General features: G+C 41.7%; 3 protein-coding genes and 2 non-coding genes across 5 annotated transcripts; 3 read left to right on the top strand and 2 right to left on the bottom strand.

The window, feature by feature from the left end:
* Positions 1-1,746: 1,746 nt before the first annotated feature.
* LOC129925516 (5S ribosomal RNA) lies at positions 1,747-1,865 on the top strand. Its single transcript, XR_008777281.1, has one exon. It is a non-coding gene; the product is annotated as a 5S ribosomal RNA (ribosomal RNA).
* Positions 1,866-2,356: 491 nt separating this feature from the next.
* Positions 2,357-12,890, bottom strand: LOC106064839 (uncharacterized). The gene is made up of 3 exons (XM_056023425.1): positions 12,525-12,890; positions 3,451-3,915; positions 2,357-2,753 (listed from the first exon to the last, which is right to left on the bottom strand). The coding sequence occupies exons 1-3, from the start codon at positions 12,831-12,833 to the stop codon at positions 2,427-2,429; spliced, it is 1,101 nt and encodes a 366-aa protein (XP_055879400.1). The 5' UTR covers positions 12,834-12,890; the 3' UTR covers positions 2,357-2,426.
* Positions 10,152-10,676, bottom strand: LOC129925256 (histone H2A). Its single transcript, XM_056024668.1, has one exon. The coding sequence runs from the start codon at positions 10,609-10,611 to the stop codon at positions 10,225-10,227; it is 387 nt and encodes a 128-aa protein (XP_055880643.1). The 5' UTR covers positions 10,612-10,676; the 3' UTR covers positions 10,152-10,224.
* LOC129925257 (histone H2B, gonadal) lies at positions 10,823-11,289 on the top strand. Its single transcript, XM_056024669.1, has one exon. The coding sequence runs from the start codon at positions 10,862-10,864 to the stop codon at positions 11,228-11,230; it is 369 nt and encodes a 122-aa protein (XP_055880644.1). The 5' UTR covers positions 10,823-10,861; the 3' UTR covers positions 11,231-11,289.
* Positions 11,841-11,959, top strand: LOC129925515 (5S ribosomal RNA). The gene has a single exon (XR_008777280.1). It is a non-coding gene; the product is annotated as a 5S ribosomal RNA (ribosomal RNA).
* Positions 12,891-13,858: the final 968 nt, after the last annotated feature.

Genomic DNA, 13,858 nt, shown 5'->3' with positions numbered 1-13,858 from the left:
TCTGGGACACTACAAATGAGGGATTTTTGTTTTCTTCACATCAAGATAGGTTATATTCTATATTAAGATGGGTAGTCTTATGGAACACACACAAGGCCTGCTTCATTGTTATCTATATACTATTGCATTATACAATTTGATAGTAGTAAGTTAAAGGGAAACTCCGATAGTTTTTCAAATTTTAGTTATTGACATATTTAAATTCTGCGTAAAAAGTTGTAATAGTAAACATTATATCATTTTTTATTTAAATGCTCGGAAAATTTTATATTTAATAAATTAGACAGAAAATTCTCCACGCCCCCCAAAAAACGGGGTTCTGCGAGATGTTTTTAGTTTTTAAAAACGTGACGTCACGAAGGTGCTGGCTAAATATAGATCTAGACCTATATAACCGATAAACTCTCTAGTCTAGATCTAGACCTATCGGATCGCATTTATTGTTACGCTTCACAGCTAGATCTAGTCTCCACGTTGATTTATAATCGGTCATTGTTTATAAACCTCTATTTCTACTTGAAGAAAATTAAATATTGTTCTTCAGCTTGTTGCAGTAGTTCCAATCACAAAGATAAAATCAGCAAGTATGCTGATACAGAAATTAGTGTCTCTTTTCATTTGTTTCCAAGAGATGAAGTTTTAAAGGGAAAATTTATTCGCCTGAAGAGCAAATATTTTACAAAGGCATTAGCTAATTCCTGTTTGTGCTCAAACCATTTTGAGAGAAGCTGTTTCAGCAACTTCATTGCTGTGGAAATGGGATTTAAAAAAAAAATTGAAGTTAATACCAGGTGCAGTACCAACAATACATTGGATTTCCAGGCCAAATTAATGATACTACTGAGACATTTTAAACAACTGAAGTTCATAAATAGAAATGAAATCAGATTTGTGAGCTAGAAATTTACTACGAATACTAGATCTACTATTAAATTTCTTATTTAATAAGTAGATCTATCGTCTACGAAACTCAATTCCAACTTTTTAACTTTTGACCTTGGGGGTGTGTCTCGCCGGCTGAGCCAGCGTCAAGCTCTCTCATCACTTTTTCCATGTCAACCAATGTTAGGTCGAAACAGCACAAAAAAATCATAATTTTATTACGGTCAAACATACAGTCATAATTTATACACCATTAGAAATTTCTTTTAAAGTATTTTAATGATGTAATAACGAAAATTTTTTTTTATCAAAGATAATTTCTTTTTCGCCTCCCTATCAATGAGTATCAATAGGATTTGAGTGCACCGTCGTGACGTCACACAGAAATTCAGTGAAAATCTGACTGTTTTGGATGCGCAGAAAAATTATGTCACAAAAACATCAATTACTAAGTTATTCTTGCAAATAAAAAAAAAAGAATAATATATTCATTATCTATAAATCAAAACACATATTATATCAAAAATTGTCAAAACCATCGGAGTTACCCTTTAAAGACAGGTATTTTATGTTACGGACACTCGTCAAATATCAATTCCGCTTGACAAACGGAGCAAAAATGGTGAAGTCTTTGTCAAGAGGTGGGAGTCCGAGTACGAGGAGCAAGGACCAATCAGAAAGCAAACATTAATGATAGGCTAAAGAATGTGCCTCTAGCGAAGGCGGGGGCACAAACTTCATAGTCCCAGTCCCAGATAGTTTATTTGGATCATTCTGCTCTATTAACAAAGCAAGGAATACTTGTAAATGATGAAATTAACGGGACTGTGTAGCTATATATACCTGTTCCTCAACAGTGTTAATGTCTACGGCCATACCACGTTGAAAATACCGGTTCTCGTCCGATCACCGAAGTCAAGCAACGTCGGGCGTGGTTAGTACTTAGATGGGTGACCGCTTGGGAACACCACGTGTTGTAGACACTTTTTTTTGTTTTTATTTTTTTATTTTCTTTCCTTATTTTTTCTCCCCTTCTTTTATCTGGGAGTGATAATTTGGTTTAACATATATTATTTATATATACCGTTATATTCTTGTACAAAAAAAAAAAAAAATAATAATAATTACGTGTATTATTTTTATTACTATATTTTTGTATCTGTATGAGAACATATTTAATTTTCCTCGCTAATTGAATTAGACTAGGATCAAAGAAAAGTCAGACCCCATTCACCCACATCTTTTTTTTTTTTTTTTCCCCTTCTTGGCGTTAGTATTACTATAAGAAAAAGTGTAAAGTGTTTTCATTTTTACGGTAATCACCTAGTTATATTTGAATAATAAATATTCTCATGAATAATTCATATCTAATAAAATACTAAACATAAAATAATTTATATATTTATATTTTGTTTTTGTTAAAGGCTGGCTGGTTATATTTGAAGTGCCGTTAGCTCAAGCTTATTTGTGAACATTTGGAATGGCCCTAATAAGGACCGGTATGTTTTGTTTGTTGTTGTTGTTGTTTTTTGTCAACAGTGGGTTTAACCACCGAAGCCGTACAGAGTACGTCCTTGGCGTTTCAATGCGTAGACCACATCCATGGCAGTGACAGTCTTCCTCTTGGCATGCTCAGTGTAGGTGACGGCATCCCTGATGACATTTTCAAGGAAAACCTTCAGGACACCTCTGGTTTCTTCATAGATCAGACCAGAGATACGTTTGACACCACCTCTGCGAGCAAGACGACGGATGGCAGGCTTTGTGATACCCTGGATGTTATCACGCAATACTTTGCGGTGACGTTTGGCTCCACCTTTACCAAGCCCTTTGCCTCCTTTTCCTCGACCAGACATAGTAGATTCGTTTAGCTTAGATTGTTCCAAATGAACTGAACGCTGCCTACCAGCCGACTTCTATTTATACTAGCGAAGGGACTTGGCTCACTCAACGTGGCGGACAGCCGATCTCATTGGTTAGTCATCTGCTGAAGGGAACCAATCAGATTGCAACGTACCGATTCACATGTCTGCTCCTCGCTCGCCGTGTAGCCCAGCCCAGCCCAAATGAAAAGAGAACTGTGGCTTACACCGCCAGGTCCCCCTCCTCTCGTCAACAACTCGTGTTTGTTTTGTGTTAACTAGGCACCCATGATAAGCTGTACATTCAGTTAAAATTAAGTGAACAGTTAACAACAACAACAAAGTATTGTAGCGTACAAGAGTGTCAATTATATTATAGAACCCGCTAAGAAATATATAGTGCATGCATCTATTTGTAGTCCATATTAAACAAAGACCAACTGAAAACACACACGCACGCACACAAAAACATTTGATAATCCGCTGCTACCATTACTATTTAAATATAAGTCTTAACTTTACACTAGTATTCATTTTAGTCTACTGGATGGCTACATTGTCAACTCAAAAGCTAATTTTGGAGTGTATGTTTGGTCCTAAAAAGGACCGTTGATGGCTGGTTTGGGGCAAAGAGGGAGGAGTTTGTTTAAGCACGCTCACCACGAATACGTCTGGCAAGCTGGATGTCCTTGGGCATGATTGTGACACGCTTGGCGTGGATGGCACACAAGTTGGTATCTTCAAAGAGACCGACAAGGTAAGCCTCGCTGGCCTCTTGGAGAGCCATAACTGCAGAGCTCTGGAAGCGCAGGTCAGTCTTGAAATCTTGAGCGATCTCACGGACCAAACGTTGGAATGGCAGTTTGCGGATCAGAAGCTCAGTGCTCTTCTGGTAACGACGGATTTCTCTCAGGGCGACAGTGCCGGGCCTGTAACGATGGGGCTTCTTAACACCTCCGGTAGCTGGTGCTGATTTCCTAGCAGCCTTGGTGGCCAGCTGTTTACGTGGTGCCTTACCACCAGTGGATTTACGAGCGGTTTGTTTGGTTCTAGCCATTGTGTCTACTTGCTTGTCGATTACAAGAAAGAATGAAGAAACGCGCGCGCGAAGCAGGCTTTTATAAGCGCGTCGCGCCACGGAAAAGAAACTCGATGCACCGATTGGTCCTTTCTACGGCTATGTTTTTTGATTGGACGTTGGGCTCTGTACTCGCTTCGCTTCGCCTCGCCAGCGATGTGGTATAATGAACCAGCACAAGCCTAGGTTAATAAAATAAAATAAGCGAAGGAGAATAGTTTGCAAATACTTTTATAAAATAATAATAATATTAATATTAATAATTACTACACGACTCCGTCGTTAACAGCGTTGTGATGATTTATTATTATTATTATATATTTTTTTTAATTATTGTTATTATCATTAACCCGACCTACAGGGAATTGGCAAGCTAGATCTCTTTTTCTTATTGGTCTATCCGTTCTGTACTCGGCTGCGTTTCTGAAAGTGCACGCAAAGCTTGTGCTTGGTGGTGGTTCTTCCCCCCCCCCCCCCCCCCCCCCCCGCATTTTATCATTGTGACCACTTAGTTTTGTGTTTAGAACATAACACCATCCTTCGTCTCCCACTTCTTCTTTGACCTATGACCCCTAATGTTGTTTTTCTTTTTTAAAATAACTTTATGAATGATAAAATATCCTTCTAAATTGTAGGTGTATAAACTATATGTCCCCAATATTTTTTTCAAAAGAATTTTCCTTTCGGTCACCATCTGCATATTACAAACAGCTTGTTACCTTAATTGGGATGAAAACAACACGTGACCATACAAAAAAAAAATATATATATTGTTATGACTCTACATTGCACGTTGTCATTAGGTGTGAGACTGCGCACCATGAGACACAGGACAGAGACATGAAAGAAGAGAAGAAGTCAAGATGGCCGATGATTAGAGACGAAAACGACGCTTGTGCTGTGATTCTAGATCTAGTTCCCTATTTAGTTATTAAACATTCTATTTTGTTATTTTATAATCCTTTCGTTGAGGTTATTTGGCTAAGTTATAGCAATTGGTGTCAGATAGTGGGATCCTCAACGAAAGGGGAGAGGATGGTCTAGATCTATGTATGGGACATCGAACGAGTCCATTTTCGGGTAAATCAACATAAGTTTTGTTTTTAGTTGATCAACGTTTTAATACTAGATGGCGTCTAAGAAAACACTTAGTCAACTGTCACTACAGGAACTTAGGCAGGAACTCAGAGGTAGAGAGCTGAAGGTGAGCGGCAACAAGGAGGCACTTATGGAGCGTCTTAGGCAAAGCATGATAGAGGAAGAACAGGACCCGGAGACCTATGAGTTTGAAATAGAACCGACTATGATGGAGCTTTGGAACATGATACAAGAACAAGGCAAAACAAATACTGACATAGGAAACTCAATGAAAGAAGACATGAAATCATTAAAGGATGAACTTAAAAAAGAAATGGGTAATGAACTGATCTCTATAAAATCATTTGTGACTGAGTTGAAGAAGGATATAGATGACTCCAAACAACAATTAAGAAATGATGTAACTGAGCTAAGGTCCCAAATGGTAGAGGATTTCAATTCTAAAATGCAACTACTACGTAGTGAAATGAAGGCGGAGCTGGAAAAGAAACAAGGTGCTGGGGCCACTGTGAATGAAATGGCTGGGAAGACTAAACCGCCGGTGTTTGACGGTTCTGTTTCTTGGTCGGTGTACCGATTGCAGTTTGAAGCGGCGGCCAAAGTAAACAGATGGAATACAAAGGCAGAGAAAGCAACTGGTCTGGTGTTGGCACTCAGAGGCAAGGCAGCCGAATTGTTACAGACCATGAAGGACCAGACGGACTTCGATGCCATGGTCAAAACAATGGAACTGCGATACGGCGACGAACACTTACAGGAAGTGTTTAGAATACAATTGAAAAGTCGACAGCAGAAGTGTGGAGAGACACTACAGGAATTAGCGGCGGACATTGAGCGTCTTGCCCGTCTGGCTTATCCATTGGCAACACCAGAATTTGTGGATGTTATAGTTACAGATGCCTTCATAGATGGAGTGCGAGATGCGGAACTAAAGAAAGCCATCCGAATCAGTGGAAAACGGAAAGTAAGTGAAGCTCTTATCTATGCTCTGTCCTACGAGGCGGCCAGAGATTCAGCGAAGGCCACTTATTACAGCCGGACGATAGATGCTCGGGAGGAGGATCCTACACAGCTGGTACGAAGACTGGTTGGGGAGGCTATAGACGAAAGACGACCCCAGGAGGAGGATGTAGCACGGCTTGTCAGAAGGGTGGTGGAAGAGACTAGAGACGAACGGCGACCCTATATCAGACATAACAGAACACCCTTTCGCTGCTGGAATTGCAACAACCCTGGTCACATGCAAAGGGATTGCACCAGAGTGTTTCGGGGCCGTGAACGCCAAACACAAGGAAGGCAGAACGGCAACCGGGAAAACTAAAGTCTGCCGGTTTCAAGGAGCGGAGACAGGCAGCACGGTATACAGAGGCTCCAAAAATGGTTATTTCTGTCACAGTGTTGGGAAGAAATAGAAGTTTAAAGGTACAAGGAAAGATCGGCAGCGGGTGTCGTGCTTTTCTTTTGGATACTGGAGCATCTCGGTCGATAATTCGACCCGATTATATTGGAGATCAGGAATTGATACGAACGAACGGCTATACACTGAAAACAGCCAGCGGTGAACTAATACCAGTGTTAGGACAGGTTAGACTAAACTTCGAAATTCAAACCCAACCATTCAGTCATGATTTCCTGGTCGCTAATGTGACCGACGAGTGTATCCTTGGTTTGGATTTTATGCAAGCATTCGGGCTGTCTTTAAACATGGCAAATGGTACTATACAATATGCTAACATGGAGATTCCACTACTCGAGGAAGATACCGGAGAAGGTCTAGTGAGAAGAATTTTGTTAGTAGAAGATACGACCATACCAGCACAATCGGAATGTATAATTTGGGGAAAGATTGAAGGAAGTTGCGAAACTATCCGCACGAAACTCGTAGAAACAGCGAGAGGAATAGAGAATAGGCTGGCTGTAGGAAAGACGTTAGTGGTCAGTGTTGATGATAGAAAGGTCCCCGTGAGGGTCATGAATCTTTACTCGCAGGAAAGAAAGCTACGAGCGGGTAGTGTCATAGCGGACTGTTACTCCGTGGATCTGATCACACAATGTCTGGAGGCAGAGGTATCGACAAACACGGCACCGAAGGAAAATTCACAGATACCCAAACTTCTTATCAAGACGAAAGAAAGTCTTTCAATGGAAGAATATAACAAGGCTGAGGAATTGATTTTGGAATTTATGGACATTATTCCCAATGACGAGAATGACTGCGGGATTACAAACCTTGTGCAGCACCGTATTGATACAGGAAATGCCAGACCCATTCGACAACCACCACGTCGTCTACCGCTGGCCAAACAGCAAGAAGCAATCGATATGCTGGAAAGTATGAAACAACAAGGGGTCATCGAGCCATCCAACAGCCCGTGGTGTTCACCAGTTGTGTTGGTTAAAAAGAAAGATGGGACTTTGCGGTTTTGTGTAGATTACCGGGCATTGAATAATGTCACTCAGAAAGACAGTTATCCTCTTCCCCGTATTGATGACACACTGGACACACTTGCCGGATCAAAAATCTTTTCGACTCTAGACCTCAAAAGCGGATATTGGCAGGTAGCGATGCACCCAAAGGATAAAGAAAAGACGGCCTTTTCAGCTGGAAGTGGCCTATGGCAATTTAAGGTGATGCCATTTGGCCTATGCAATGCACCAGCCACTTTTGAGAGATTGATGGAGCAAGTCTTGAGAGGTCTTAACTGGAATACTTGTCTGGTATATCTTGATGACATTATCGTACTTGGGAGTACATTTGATGAACATTTGAACAATTTGAGAGAAGTGTTTCAAATGATTCGAAGTGCGGGCATGAAGATCAACCCCAAGAAGTGTGACCTATTCAAGAAGGAAGTGAAATATTTGGGCCATGTCGTATCAAGCGAAGGTATAAGCACGGATCCAGACAAAAGTGAAGCGATTAGGCAATGGCCTGTCCCTGAAAGTGTACAGGAACTGAAAAGTTTTCTGGGCCTTTGTACTTATTACCGACGCTTTGTTCCAGGCTTCTCTAGGATTGCAGGAGTTCTTCACCAACTGACAGAACAGAAAAAGCGGTTTACATGGTCAATAGAATGCCAGGAGGCGTTTGAAAAGTTAAAAGAGGCTCTCCTTTCGTCGCCGATGTTAGCATACCCACTGGCGGGTACACCATTCATTCTAGATACAGACGCAAGCGGTACGGGGATCGGTGCTGTGCTATCGCAGTGCATTGATGGAAACGAAAAGGTCGTAGCTTACTTTAGTAGAAGGTTGTCAAAGTCTGAAATGAATTATTGTGTTACGAGACGTGAATTGTTGGCTGTAGTTGATTCAATTAAACATTTTCATAAATATCTCTATGGACAAAGGTTTAAACTGAGAACTGACCACGCAGCCTTGAAATGGCTACTATCTTTCAAGAATCCAGAGGGACAGGTGGCGAGATGGGTTGAACGGTTGCAGAGTTATGAATTTGAGACTGAACACAGGAAGGGACTGATTCACCAGAATGCTGATGCATTGTCTCGAAGACCATGCAAAATGGAGTGCAGGTACTGCGTGAAGGCAGAAGAAAAAGAAATTGAGTGTTGTCGTCTAGGAGTAGATGTTACCGGATCCTGGTCAGATGAAAAAAATTAGAGAGGACCAGTTGGAAGATAATGATCTGGCTCCCATTCTGCTATGGAAGGAGAATGGACAACGGCCCGAGTGGCAGCACATCTCTGAAAAAGGGGCTGCCACGAAAGCGTACTGGGCGCAATGGGACTCAATAACCATCATTAATGGTGTCCTAAGAAGGGTCTGGGAATCCGTTGACGGCACATCGAGGCGTTTTCAGCTTATATTACCAAAAAGCAGAGTGTCTGAGGTGCTGCAGGAAATTCACAATGGTACCAGTGGGTCTCATTTGGGTGTTAATAAGACCCTCGATAAGGTTCGCCGGAAATTCTACTGGTTCAGATACAGAGAGGATATAGAGGAATGGTGCCGGGGATGCAACGTCTGTACAGCCGCAAAGGGCCCTCCACGCAAAACAAGGAGACAAATGCAACAGTACATGGTTGGAGTTCCGTTTGAAAGGATTGCAATTGATGTGGCAGGGCCATTTCCTGAAACTAGACGAGGAAATAAGTACATATTGGTAACTATTGATTACTTCACTAAATGGCCGGAGGCGTATGCAATACCGAACCAAGAAGCAACAACGGTAGCAGAAACGCTTGTTGAGAACTGGATCAGTCGATTTGGTGTCCCTATGGAGCTACACTCCGATCAAGGCAGGAACTTTGAATCTAGAGTATTTCAGGAAATGTGCCGGGTGCTTGGCATCAATAAAACTCGCACTACACCACTACACCCGCAGTCAGATGGAATGGTAGAGCGGTTCAATCGTACCTTAGAACAATACTTGTCAAAGGTCACCGATGATCGACAGGACAACTGGGATGCATACATTCCAGTGTTCCTGATGTCCTACAGGAGTTCCATCCATTGCTCTACTACATATACCCCTGCAAAGATGTTGTTCGGCCGGGAACTTCGTTTACCAAGTGATCTGCTATTTGGACTTCCGAGAGACACACCAGTCCTTGCTACTGAGTATGTCAACGATCTTAGACGGCGTCTAGAGGAAACCCATGCTCTGGCTCGTGGGACAATGAAGAATAACTGCGATCTAATGAAGACTAGATACGATAGACGTGCAAATACCTCGGGGTTTCAGGAAAACGATCTGGTATGGCTATATAACCCCCAGAGAAGAAAAGGTAGATCCCCAAAACTCCAAAGAGACTGGGAAGGTCCCTTTCGTGTCGTTAAAAGGATCAACGATGTGGTCTACCGAATTCAGAAGACTCCACGGTCTAGCTTCAAGGTTGTTCACGTGGATCGGCTTCATCGTTATCATGGCGGGGCAAACTTTGTTCGAGACGAACAGTTTTAGGGAGGGGGCAGTGTTATGACTCTACATTGCACGTTGTCATTAGGTGTGAGACTGCGCACCATGAGACACAGGACAGAGACATGAAAGAAGAGAAGAAGTCAAGATGGCCGATGATTAGAGACGAAAACGACGCTTGTGCTGTGATTCTAGATCTAGTTCCCTATTTAGTTATTAAACATTCTATTTTGTTATTTTATAATCCTTTCGTTGAGGTTATTTGGCTAAGTTATAGCAATATATATATATAAAATAACGAAATCAGTCCAATCGATTGTTTGTTAACAACAAAAGCTAATTTTGAAAGATGTGGAGGTTGTCCTGAAAAGGACAGTGTGTTTGTGTTTCTGTGGGGGGACAGGGGTTTGTTGTTCTGTTGACGTTTATGCTTTGCCACCAGGGGTCTTCTGAGACTTCTTGGGTAGAAGTACAGCCTGGATGTTGGGCAAGACACCACCTTGGGCGATGGTGACACCGGACAGAAGTTTGTTCAACTCCTCGTCGTTTCTGATGGCCAGCTGGAGGTGACGGGGAATGATTCTTGTCTTCTTGTTGTCTCTGGCAGCGTTGCCAGCCAACTCGAGAACTTCGGCAGCCAAATACTCGAGCACTGCAGCGAGGTAAACAGGGGCGCCGGCACCAACACGCTCAGCATAGTTTCCCTTTCTCAACAGACGGTGGATACGACCGACTGGAAACTGAAGTCCAGCCCTGGATGAACGAGACTTGGACTTGCCTTTAACTTTGCCTCCTTTACCGCGTCCAGACATTTTGTATGTGTGTAAGATAGAAACAAACGAGCGCACGCAACGAGATAATGCGAATGACACAAAGTGCTCCGCTCAAAGCTATTTATACGAAATCGGGCGGACTTTCGGCTGGTGGGAAAGCCGCGCTCTGATTGGTCCGACGCGCTCGTACTCTGTGGCGTACTCGCCCGATTTCCACGCTGTTTCGTATATAAAGCAATCGCTTTGTCCGACCCGCTCAGTTTTGTGTTCCACGCACAGATCGAAAACCATGCCACCAAAAGTATCGTCAAAGGGAGCCAAGAAAGCCGGCAAGGCTAAAGCCGTACGCACCGGTGACAAGAAGAAGAAGAGGAGGAGAAAGGAAAGCTACAGCATCTACATTTACAAAGTGTTGAAACAAGTGCACCCTGACACTGGTATCTCCTCAAAGGCCATGTCAATCATGAACTCTTTTGTGAATGACATCTTTGAGCGCATCTCAGCCGAGGCTAGCCGTTTGGCTCACTACAACAAACGCAGCACCATCACATCGAGGGAGATCCAGACTGCCGTCCGTCTCTTACTCCCCGGTGAGCTGGCCAAGCACGCTGTCAGTGAGGGTACCAAGGCCGTCACCAAGTACACCACCAGCAAATAAATGAATAAAACGCCCTTTTCACCCAACACAACGGCCCTTTTTAGGGCCTCCACTTTGTTTACGATTAGACTTGAGTAATTCACTATCCAATCGAGACTCTACAACACCTGTTTATTTATTTATTTAAAAAAAAAATAATAAAATTGGTCTGGGACACTACAAATGAGGGATTTTTGTTTTCTTCACATCAAGATAGGTTATATTCTATATTAAGATGGGTAGTCTTATGGAACACACACAAGGCCTGCTTCATTGTTATCTATATACTATTGCATTATACAATTTGATAGTAGTAAGTTAAAGACAGGTATTTTATGTTACGGACACTCGTCAAATATCAATTCCGCTTGACAAACGGAGCAAAAATGGTGAAGTCTTTGTCAAGAGGTGGGAGTCCGAGTACGAGGAGCAAGGACCAATCAGAAAGCAAACATTAATGATAGGCTAAAGAATGTGCCTCTAGCGAAGGCGGGGGCACAAACTTCATAGTCCCAGTCCCAGATAGTTTATTTGGATCATTCTGCTCTATTAACAAAGCAAGGAATACTTGTAAATGATGAAATTAACGGGACTGTGTAGCTATATATACCTGTTCCTCAACAGTGTTAATGTCTACGGCCATACCACGTTGAAAATACCGGTTCTCGTCCGATCACCGAAGTCAAGCAACGTCGGGCGTGGTTAGTACTTAGATGGGTGACCGCTTGGGAACACCACGTGTTGTAGACACTTTTTTTTGTTTTTATTTTTTTATTTTCTTTCCTTATTTTTTCTCCCCTTCTTTTATCTGGGAGTGATAATTTGGTTTAACATATATTATTTATATATACCGTTATATTCTTGTACAAAAAAAAAAAATAATAATAATAATTACGTGTATTATTTTTATTACTATATTTTTGTATCTGTATGAGAACATATTTAATTTTCCTCGCTAATTGAATTAGACTAGGATCAAAGAAAAGTCAGACCCCATTCACCCACATCTTTTTTTTTTTTTTTTTCCCCTTCTTGGCGTTAGTATTACTATAAGAAAAAGTGTAAAGTGTTTTCATTTTTACGGTAATCACCTAGTTATATTTGAATAATAAATATTCTCATGAATAATTCATATCTAATAAAATACTAAACATAAAATAATTTATATATTTATATTTTGTTTTTGTTAAAGGCTGGCTGGTTATATTTGAAGTGCCGTTAGCTCAAGCTTATTTGTGAACATTTGGAATGGCCCTAATAAGGACCGGTATGTTTTGTTTGTTGTTGTTGTTGTTTTTTGTCAACAGTGGGTTTAACCACCGAAGCCGTACAGAGTACGTCCTTGGCGTTTCAATGCGTAGACCACATCCATGGCAGTGACAGTCTTCCTCTTGGCATGCTCAGTGTAGGTGACGGCATCCCTGATGACATTTTCAAGGAAAACCTTCAGGACACCTCTGGTTTCTTCATAGATCAGACCAGAGATACGTTTGACACCACCTCTGCGAGCAAGACGACGGATGGCAGGCTTTGTGATACCCTGGATGTTATCACGCAATACTTTGCGGTGACGTTTGGCTCCACCTTTACCAAGCCCTTTGCCTCCTTTTCCTCGACCAGACATAGTAGATTCGTTTAGCTTAGATTGTTCCAAATGAACTGAACGCTGCCTACCAGCCGACTTCTATTTATACTAGCGAAGGGACTTGGCTCACTCAACGTGGCGGACAGCCGATCTCATTGGTTAGTCATCTGCTGAAGGGAACCAATCAGATTGCAACGTACCGATTCACATGTCTGCTCCTCGCTCGCCGTGTAGCCCAGCCCAGCCCAAATGAAAAGAGAACTGTGGCTTACACCGCCAGGTCCCCCATCCCCCTCCTCTCGTCAACAACTCGTGTTTGTTTTGTGTTAACTAGGCACCCATGATAAGCTGTACATTCAGTTCAAATTAAGTGAACAGTTAACAACAACAACAAAGTATTGTAGCGTACAAGAGTGTCAATTATATTATAGAACCCGCTAAGAAATATATAGTGCATGCATCTATTTGTAGTCCATATTAAACAAAGACCAACTGAAAACACACACGCACGCACACAAAAACATTTGATAATCCGCTGCTACCATTACTATTTAAATATAAGTCTTAACTTTACACTAGTATTCATTTTAGTCTACTGGATGGCTACATTGTCAACTCAAAAGCTAATTTTGGAGTGTATGTTTGGTCCTAAAAAGGACCGTTGATGGCTGGTTTGGGGCAAACCAGGCAATGTAAATAACACCAAAGTCTCGTGGCAAATAGAAAGGTCTCAATGAGAGCGCCAGTAGTTCTAGATCTATGGTTCTATGGTTTTCTAAAACTAAGGATAGTCCAACAATATGGATGAAAACTGGGGTAGCGATATTCTATATAAACTACTAAATAAAATTATAATCTAAGAAACAGTAAAATGTATTTACCTGCAGCCATACGAAAACACATAGTGTAGAACCAGGCACAAAAAGGGAGTGGGGACGATATAGGTCCAGTAGGCCTACATGCAGTCACTATACAGTGACATGAGATGCCGGTAGAATGGACGTTGTTGCTTTTTTACGCGTTGACACAAAATGCCATGTAGAATCTTTGGAGGAAAGGTCATG

This window comes from Biomphalaria glabrata, chromosome 3, assembly GCF_947242115.1.
Source record: "Biomphalaria glabrata chromosome 3, xgBioGlab47.1, whole genome shotgun sequence".
Lineage (NCBI taxonomy): Eukaryota > Metazoa > Mollusca > Gastropoda > Planorbidae > Biomphalaria > Biomphalaria glabrata.
This window is presented reverse-complemented; position numbering and strand designations above follow the sequence as displayed.

What these genes read in the sequence shown, in the direction of transcription:
- LOC129925256 (XM_056024668.1), bottom strand. Translation starts at nt 10,611, where the DNA reads ATGTCTGGACGCGGTAAAGGAGGCAAAGTTAAAGGCAAGTCCAAGTCT.
- LOC129925257 (XM_056024669.1), top strand. Translation starts at nt 10,862, where the DNA reads ATGCCACCAAAAGTATCGTCAAAGGGAGCCAAGAAAGCCGGCAAGGCT.
- LOC106064839 (XM_056023425.1), bottom strand. Translation starts at nt 12,833, where the DNA reads ATGTCTGGTCGAGGAAAAGGAGGCAAAGGGCTTGGTAAAGGTGGAGCC. An exon ending in CTCTGTACGGCTTCGGTGGT is followed by an intron (nt 3,916 to 12,524) that starts TAAACCCACTGT and finishes ACATAGCCGTAG; the next exon opens with AAAGGACCAATCGGTGCATC. An exon ending in GTGCCATCCACGCCAAGCGT is followed by an intron (nt 2,754 to 3,450) that starts GTCACAATCATG and finishes GAACAATCTAAG; the next exon opens with CTAAACGAATCTACTATGTC.